General features: G+C 41.2%; 1 protein-coding gene across 3 annotated transcripts in view; it reads left to right on the top strand.

Annotated features, from left to right (window-relative positions):
- The first annotated feature begins 4,347 nt into the window (after positions 1-4,347).
- VPS41 (VPS41 subunit of HOPS complex) overlaps positions 4,348-9,369 on the top strand; it is a 107,365-nt gene continuing 102,343 nt past the window's right edge. The window contains exons 1-2 of one of the 3 annotated variants that reach the window (XM_056334966.1): positions 4,348-4,390; positions 8,371-8,409. In XM_056334966.1, the coding sequence (XP_056190941.1) occupies positions 4,370-4,390; positions 8,371-8,409 (60 nt within the window). In that variant the 5' untranslated portion in view covers positions 4,348-4,369. Of the gene's footprint in view, positions 4,391-4,782; positions 4,879-5,868; positions 6,003-8,370; positions 8,410-9,369 lie in introns of those variants that run through there. The other 2 variants (XM_056334965.1, XM_056334967.1) reach the window with 2 other exon arrangements.

Genomic DNA, 9,369 nt, shown 5'->3' with positions numbered 1-9,369 from the left:
TATGTTGTTTACTGTTCTTCACATTTTTTCATCTTCTCTGTGTGCTCTACCCAGCACAAGAACATATCTTCCAATAAAGACTGCCTGAGAGTGAAGATGAAGAAAGGGAGAAGAAACACAGACAGGGAGTGAGGGTCAGAGGAAGAAAGAGAAGACTAAGGGAAATATTATTCTTGAAGGATCTGAAAATAATTCACTATAATTTGGAAAAGTCTTTACATGTCAGGGAATACAGACTGAGTATTTTGAAGAATTTGTAATAATAATAATTCTGATACTATTATCACTCACTTTTATAAAAATAGCTGATCATTTAAATTCAATCTAAATATGCTGCAGTGGTGGGACACAGTGGTAATATATGCATACATTTCTTACACTGTCTCTTTGGTGATATCACAAATTACACAGGGGTAATTTTAGCAACAACTGAAGAAGGCAGTTGCTATGATGCTTATATGGTACTACTATGTTTAACAAAAAGATATTTACTTATCTTTGTCAATGATTATCCTATGAAGATTTGTTTTTAAGCTTAGCTTTATGAGCATGTTTTTTCTAGCTTCAAGTCATTAAAGTGTTACTTAATTTTTAAAAAATTTATAACTGAAATGTTTTTAATATTCATTGTTTTGATATTTATTTAAGGAAGAAATGTGATAAATAAACTTTAGAGGTGGATTAAGAAGAAAAAATAAACGACTGCAAAACAATATAATGCTAGCAGCAGGTGAAATAGGATCTTCTTTAAAGCATGAACTTCCTGAACATAGTCAAGATTATATTTATGGAAGCTATGGTACAAATTGAAAGTGTCTTTACAGAAATAATTCTTTGAAAGCAAGGCAAAAAAAAGAAGAAAAGCCTATGCAAGTTTATTTCTACAAGCAAACAAACAGAAAGAGGAAAGCCTTTGAACTTCTATTGTTCTGACAATATTAGCTATGTTTTATCAGCATAGTGTTTTTAAATGCTATTAACTTACAGAAAACACCATTTATTTTTATTTTTTTTACCAAATAAGTGGTAGCAAGAGTGGCAAGAGATAACCCAGCTGAATATTTTGTTGGATGAATCAGTCCTACTTGAAAGCAACTGAGAGCTCTTGGGAGACTGAAATACAATAATCTCTATCAAATGGCATGGATACTTGCTGCTTGTTATGTTTCAAAATAGTCAAGGAGAAAGTGTGTTAAAGCAAGAGATAAAAATTCTAGCAGTATTTGGAATCTGAATGTTGGTCAAGGTCCATGTTTCAATGATAATTCTGATTTCTGTAGCAAAAGATAAATCAGAAACTCTCGACAGACTTGAATTTTAGAAAGCTGGATGGGGGTGCCATCATCCTGTTAGAAATGTCTTGTAGAATTCCAGTCACCTGGAAGCACTGCATTAAAGTAGGCACTATGAACAATAAAAGCATCATAGTATGGCTAAAATCTTTAAAAAGACTTATGCAGAGTGCTATTTTTGGTAAACTAAGTTACAACTAAACAATAAGGTAGAGCCAGCACATCACTTGATATGGATCTGAGCCAAATGCTCTACCTATACTTAAAGGCATTCAAAACCTCACAAGTGATCCCAAACCTGTCCCTCTTGTACAACTGACTTAATCCAAAATTATATGTGCTGGCAGACAGCGAGAGAGAGTAGTTTTTAGGGTTAGGACAGAACATTTACTTCCATAAAGTGCTGTATTTTCCACTATGCTGAACTAGCTTAAGCTTTTTATCTCCCAAGGTTGACTGGGATGTTCTGAGGCCAAAGTCTGTAGGATGCCGAGTGCTTTGTGGGAGTTGCTGAAAGATGTTAAACCTCCCTGACGTCATTGCTTCTTGATGGCTTTCAGCTCTTTTGAAGGGTGGATGTGGGAGAGGTGGCAGAATCAGATGCCAACATATTACACTTTCCTGACACAATAAAAACCCATAATCATGGCAGATTGAATTCACACCTTAAGACTAAACAAGAAAAAAAATTAGTTATGCACATTTCTGCCAGAAATAAGTAGCACACTGTAAGTAAATCAGATTGTTTATTACCACTTATTCTATGTGAAATGAAAACAAGAACAGCTGCTCCTTGACTGCTCTGTTTGTAACAAATGTGCACTGTTAGCTGTTGTAATAGCAAAGTTTACAAGATCTGCTATCCTTTCCCTAACAGTCTGAGGTTTTTTGGCATTTATAAAGCCAGTTATTAATGTTCATTTCAGTTTTTAAAATGCCGCAAAATGTCTCTGTTGAGAGAAAAAAACCAAACCCCCCCCAAAAAACTGAAACCCAAACCCCCTATGCAGTTTTTTCCCCTGCTAAAAGTGGGGAAAAAAATTATATCAGGCAAAGTTTCCTTTCACTAGATAGACATGGTCTTCAAGTAATGGATAAAATGGCTTGTGCATTATATACTACAGGACAAATCCTGCCTGCACTGACAGCAATGATATTTTTTATCATTGATTTCAACAGGACTAAGATTCAAGAAGGTCAGAATGGGACTGGAATTAATTCTCTGGGTAAGCAACACAGCTGTCAGCAAACATCTCTTACAGTCTCTTATATAGGTTTATTAAGTCTCATCTTGAAATCAGTTAAATTTCTTGCCAGCAAGACTCTTCTGAGGACCACGCGTCTGACACATGTGAATCTACCTCTCATTTCCAGCCTAAATGCACTGAAAATAGCTGGTAACTATTTGACCTCATACCTTTCACTTTAGTAGCTCTTCCTCTTCAGCTTTTTTTTATGACTGGACGTAAGCACCCAAGCCCTTCTTTTTTTCAGTCCATAGAACTGAAATAGAATGTTCTCCCATAGAACAGACTCTAAATTTCAGTGATCCTTTTAAGCAGTCCTTTTCCCCCTTGCAGTTTGAATTCATTTTCTTTGCAACAAAGGTGATTTGACATTTACCGTTACATCCAGGTGAGGTCTCCACAATATTTTGTACAATGACAGCCAAACATCTTCTCTGTAGCTATCCCTTGGCTTATATGGACAGGATGACATTTACACACTCCTTCGCCATGGTACCCTGATAGTCCATAGACATCTGGTAACAGACCAAAAAAGGAGGGTTTATTATTATGTCATTTGAAAATTAAATGTATTCATGACAGTTATATTCAGATGTTCTTGTACTGACACTGTTAACTTTGATATCTCGCTCTCACCCCAGCATCAACCTCTCAGTATGATTTTAAAGGACGGTTCTCCCTCTTCTCAGTCAAAATCCTGGCAATTAGTTTCTAAAGGTATGGCAACGACACACATAATTTTCATATCCAAGGTAACACTCTCTGCAATTAACTTTAATTGTATGGCCTTATGATCTTCCAGTATAATATGCTAAATTTCTCTTTTATTGCCAAAGTTGACCTACTCATTTTTAAAATCTTGGTTGTGATCCCAAGGGTAGCGACTGGGTGCATTAACACTGTAGCTCCACTAGAGATTTGGAATTGCTCCAGTGGCAAAACCCAAGCAATAAGAAGTCCCACATATCACTTTTTAGCTTTGGTTGTGTTTTTGACATATAAATAAAGTAATTTGGGTGCAAACAAAAGCATTCAAGTCTTGTTTTAAGGTTTTAAAAGACAAAATGGAGCAGTTCCTAGAACCGTAGAAAGATACGTAGGCTTTCTAAAATTTTTCTCCTCACACTAAACGTGTGGCCAATTTCAATATTGACAAATTAACTATAAAGCACAGAGAGGACAGAGGCTTTTATGTACCTCACCAGAGGATCCAATGGAAACCAGAGCTTGGTTAGCATGGAGATCTGATGTGATGGAGACCAAGTGCTGCTCAAATGGGTGCCAGTAAACATGCCATCCAAGAGAACCGGCAGCCCAGCACGCAATATGGCAGTGGGCATGGGTACACGGCCAGTGGCTCTGGGCTTCAGCGGTTGCCAAACCCCGCTAACCAGAGGCCACCTCAGCATTCACCATGGTGGCCACCTTCAGTCTCATCACAGTTGGGCATACAAAGGCCTCCCTGAGCAAACTGAAGGAATTCAGCTTAAAAACAGTATGTCGCTCACAGCTAAGCAGGGCGAGAGGAAAACCCGAGTGGCTGTGGTACCCCTGCAGGGCCCGGCCTTGCCTCAGTCCTTGGCGTAGGTTGTAAGGCAGCGCTGGCATAGCCACGGCTGAGCAAGCGCCTGGCCCCAAATAACCCACCACAACAACAAAGAAAAAGGAAAATTAAAAAAAAAAGAAAAAAAAAGAAAAAAAAAAAGTAAAAGACGGGAGGGGGGGGTGGACAGGACGGGACACCCACACCCCCGCCCCGAAACTACATTTCCCAGGGTGTCGCTGCCGCCTCGGCTTCCGGCCCCTCACGTGACCGCGCCCGGCCGCGCCATGGCGGAAGCTGAGGAGAAGGTAGCGCTGTGGGGGCACTGCCGCCGGCGGGGGCGCGGGGCCGGGGCGGCCCTGGGGAGCGGCGGCCCGAAGGGCCAGCGCGGGTGTGAGGGGCAGAGGGCGGCAGCCAGCCCGGCGGCGGTGTGAGGGCCGGCGGCGCGGCCGGCAGAGCCTCGCTGCGCCGGGGTGGAGGAGAGAAGATGGAGGCGGCGGTGCCGGGCCGCCTCTCCCCGCCGCGCTGCCCGAGGCTGCCTGTTGGGTTTTGTGTGAAGATCCTGGTAGATGGGCAGGGGAGGCGGCGCAGGCCCCGGGGACTCCGCTTTATGCATAACACCCGGCGCAGGGACCTGGGCTGGGCGAGAGGGAGACTTAGGAAAGCAGCCGGCGCCGTGTAGAGCCGGGATTAAAAAGCTGAAGGGTTCGCAGAAATGGCTGAGAAGCTACCATTTATCGGGTGGCACAAGAGACGTGTTCAGCGTTTTCTGCTAAGACAAATTGTGAGGAGCTCGGTGCTTGTGACCGGTGGGGCTTTACAGTGGGTGGCCTCCTAAAGCTTGGCCTGGCCAGGCTGCTCCTCCCCGAGGTGGGGGCTGGGGGGCGGGGAATAAAAGGAACGAGTGAAGTTCCCAGTCCTTTCAGATACTTTCTCAGTGTTTCTTTGCTGAGCCAGGGCGTTGATACAGAGCTGTGTGGTGTTTGTCTGCCTCGAATGCCTACAGGTGGAAGAGTCTTAGAATTATCCCAAGGGAATTGGCCTGACTTGGAGGTTGGCACCTGGTTCCCACCTCCCCTGCTGTCAGGGGTTTGTTGTGGGGGGCTGGCTTCTCTGGGGGAGGCTTTGACCCTTTGTCTGAGTTTTTAACCATGGCAGCATTCAGAAGGGTTCTAAGGATGAAGCTGAGTCCGACAAGTCTTTTTGCCTGCTCTAAGAATACTAGAGGTTAAAACAGCTAGTGTTTTGCTTTCTTTGGACTATGGTAGGAAAGTTACCTTATTTGTTTCTGTTACTTCCTGTGGGGAGCATGCACGCCACTACCAAGAGGGACTGTGCGTGTAGGTTGCTTTGAAACCCAAGTTTTGTGGTTTTCCCCTCCCAGTATCTTTAAGTTAGGGGACTAAACATAGTGGATAGCATCTGGATGTTTGTGAAGGAAGAGAAGGGAAGACCCTATAGCCATCGTATTAGAAAGCCAGCTTAAGAATTTATTGAGAAGTTATGTTGGATCTACTAAGTGAGAGATTATAATGTTGAGAGATTACTTCACATTTCTGTGGTTTCCTCACCCACATTCCCTTTCTCTGTTCTTAGGCTACTTGATCAACTGCATTTGACAGCTGGCTGATTTTCCCCTGAGTCTGAGACCTACCATTGGCAGCTATTCCTACATGATTTGTGATTCTGTTCATCCACAGATTCCTGTTGAGGGATTTCCTTTTCACAGTTAAAAAGCTACTAAAAAGTAGAAGTGAGGGATAATCCTCTTGGTTCATGCATTTGGAGGGAGGGGAGAGGAACATAACAAAACCCCAGGACAGTCATAACTGCAGTTTACTCTTCCAGTTAGCCTGAGAGAGTGGGAGAACTTGGGCAAAAAGCTTTCTGTACTAAGTTACTAGCAAAGTGAGTTAGTAGGTAAGTGTCAATTATAAGCACATTCTGCGGCGTTACTATCAGGGAACAAATACAGTTTCTGCATGTTTTTCTGAAGCCAAGACTCCCCCTGATTTTTTGCATGTGCTTTTCTGCAGTAAACCGTAAAGGCTGTGAAGCTTTTGCCTGAATCTCTATGCTTTTGATGAAATTTAGTTGCTGCAGTTGCAGTGGCTTATGAATATAGTAGTGGTACCCAGGTACATGTCCTAAATTGAAGCAGATTGAGACTTTTTTCTTTCACATGGATTCATTGTTTGAATCAACTTCTAGTGTGCCCCGATTTTGTAGACTAATGGTTTTCCAAGGGTGCCCTTGTATGTAACAACTTGCAACTCAGTTAAGTATTAAGGGACTCAGTTGGATGTGAGGATCAGCTGCTGTAACGGCAAGTGGGCTGTTACTCCCCCTACACGTGTATGACACTGCATGGTGTTAGATCGTGAGCTCATCCTGAAAATTATCATCACTGGCTTTGCCTGCATTTGTGTTCTGCTGAATAGCCAAAGCAATTAGAACCGGGGAGGGGGTGGTAGAATATAAGTGTGTAGCTGCATTAGAAAAGTCTCATGTGTACCAGCAAAAATGTCACTGTAATAGCTTATTTTGTTTAGGAGAACAGGGTTTTTTTTATTATTGTTTTAAACAAATTCTCCTTTATTATAAACTGTGTGAATTGCATTAAAATATCAAAATGGTAGTGCTAATAGTTTTGATTTATTAAGGAGTTGAGTAGGCAACTCTTGGTATTCAGGAGAGAAAGCCTTTTTTTTATTAGGAATCTGATATTTTACATTGGACTTCGTGTGTTGCTCTAGCTTGTTCAATAGGCTGGCAGTGTTGCACCACAGTATTTTAGTTCTGTCCTCATTTGGTTGTTGTTTGCATACACAAAGATTGTAACAAGCTTGTTATTTCCTGAAAGGTAACTGCATCTTGTCAGTAAAGACACTGAAACTGACCAACAAATGGTTTTACTTGCAAAGTCAAATCTCAGCTTGTAAGGATGCCAGGATTTTACTCCCTGTTCATGTTCCCTTGACTCCCATGTTTTTTCTGTTTGCAATTTCCCAACTCATGTCATGAGTATAGACTACATGGATAACCTTTCTATGTGATGTGTGTTTTAGAGGTGGGCCTGGCTGTAGTGAGTAAAATGGAAACAGATGGCAGTAATCGTGGTGACACTTTGCACTGAGTTTCAAGTAGCAAGTAGCAATGCTGCTCTTGTCCCCCATCTGTTGTGAGGGTCACTATGGTCACTAAAGGTAAACCTCTACTAATGCAAAGGAGGTGTTTGCTTTTTGCCTAGAGGTCATAATCAGTACATTTTATAAACACGGAAAATAGAAAACAGTGACAAACTAAAAATGACACTGGTTGTCAGCGCATTACATTTCCCTCCCTTTCCATTTCTCTTTTTAACTGTTCATAACTGCAGCTCCCTGCCCCCCCCCCCCCCTTTTTTTTTTCACTTCTCTGGTGAACTTCTGTACCTATTTATCTTACTGTCCAAATACTACCTTGTAAGATTTGAAATGCTGCCTTCTCTCTTGCTCATTCTTTGTTTATATCATATTTTGTTGTAAATGCTTACATTCACTGTCAGCATATTAGTTGTAATCTTTTATTGCTGTTGATAACGATAAATACGTTAAGTAAATCTTCATTTTGCTGACCTCTTTGAGGAGGCATTGCATCAGCAGATTTTCTCAGTGGACAGGTGAGAGATTAGCAGTTGACTTAAAAAATTTTTTTTGGTAGGACAGTAAGAATCATTGTCTTGCCAGAGAGAGACGTTTTAAAGGTATAGTTGCTTCAAAGGCAGGGGAAAGCCATATGGCTTGCCTTGACATGGGATGGGAAGGAGAAAGTCACTAAATGCTGGATTTTGATGGAAAATGGTTTGAAATTATTTACATGTAAAATAAGCCTATTAAAAGCTGAATAGTTGTCTACTAAAGCTAGTTTGTGGATAACTTGAGAACGCTATTCTGCCTTTCAAGTGGATACAAGGGCAGAATTGCTTTGCAAAACTTGCTACCACATCTGGAAGAAGGGAAGCTTTCACAGGGACAGATTCTCAGATAATCCAATCACTCTCTTCTAGGGTAGCTGACAGTAGTATCACAGTCAGCTGGTGCCAGTGAGTGTCAGTGTGGCACTAGATGGCAAGTGCAAGCAGAAATTGGGTATGAGTGGAAAGGGTGGAAACTCTGAACTTTGAGTTGCTTTTGCTTTGTCTTCTGTTTCTTAATAAATATTTAAAAAATACTTTGAAAAGGAAAATACTGCTCGGTTATTTATGTATTCAGTTAATTTCCCCTTTGTTTCTTTGTGTCATTTTCAGGAAACCAGGTCTAATGAGGAATCAACAGATGAATCTGAGGTGAGTCCCCTTAAAATGCTTCACACCTGAATATGTGTCTGTCAGTGTGGAGGGGTAAATACAACCTCATTGGTTGTTTTTAGGAGTTTCGCCAGTGCTGTGTAGCAAGGAATGTTAATCTGGCTTTAAATTATTAAAAAGGAGCTGTTTGCTGTTAGAAGCTTCTTTATATTTAAAAAAAACCACTGTCACCCCATTATAGTAAAATGATTTATGTTGAGAGACAAATTCAAGTGCATGCACTAATGTTTTGATCAAATGAAAATGTAATTGTCAGTATAATTATATATGCAGTAATACTACATTTAGGTAATCACTGTCTTTATTTTAATAGCTTCATGGTCTAGATTTAATAGTGTTCTGTAGAGTCACTGTTCTTGAGATGACATTTTATCAAAAATAGTGTCATATTCTGGAGACATCTGCCTACACTGCTACAGGTGCTGAAAAAGTGGGCTGGGGGTGAGAAGAAGAAAGTTGCAGAAGGGTTCAAGAATTTGTCCCCAAACATCAGTGTACTAACTCCAAACCTGCCATCACTGAAGGAAAGATGAGAAATCTGCAAAGATACACTTGACTTCATTGTGGTCTAGGATGGCTACAGGCAGGAGGAAATAAGGGTGGCTGAGCAGCTTTAGTTGTGGCCACCAGTAAGGACAGATGACACAGAGCAGGATATTACATTCATAGAATGTTTTCACCCATTATGTATCAAAGTGAAAGTGGCTCCTAGACTTCCAAAACTGTAATGGACTTGCTGTTAGGAAGATTTTTCCATTCTTTACATAGGAATAAATCTTCATAATTGGGATCTGGGTTTTAAGCACAAAGCAGGCAGAAATCCTAATTTTTAGGGCAGTGGGTACTGCAGACACTCCAGTGCTGGATTCAGAAAAATTTTGCAGAGGATGGTGGCTTTGTTTCCTGTGGGGTAATTTTTTCCCTTTGCTTTTCATGAGC

Source organism: Falco biarmicus, chromosome 4, assembly GCF_023638135.1.
Source record: "Falco biarmicus isolate bFalBia1 chromosome 4, bFalBia1.pri, whole genome shotgun sequence".
NCBI classification, from domain to species: Eukaryota; Metazoa; Chordata; class Aves; order Falconiformes; family Falconidae; genus Falco; species Falco biarmicus.
The sequence above is the reverse complement of the archived record's forward strand: the minus strand, read 5'-3'. Positions and strand labels throughout refer to the sequence as shown.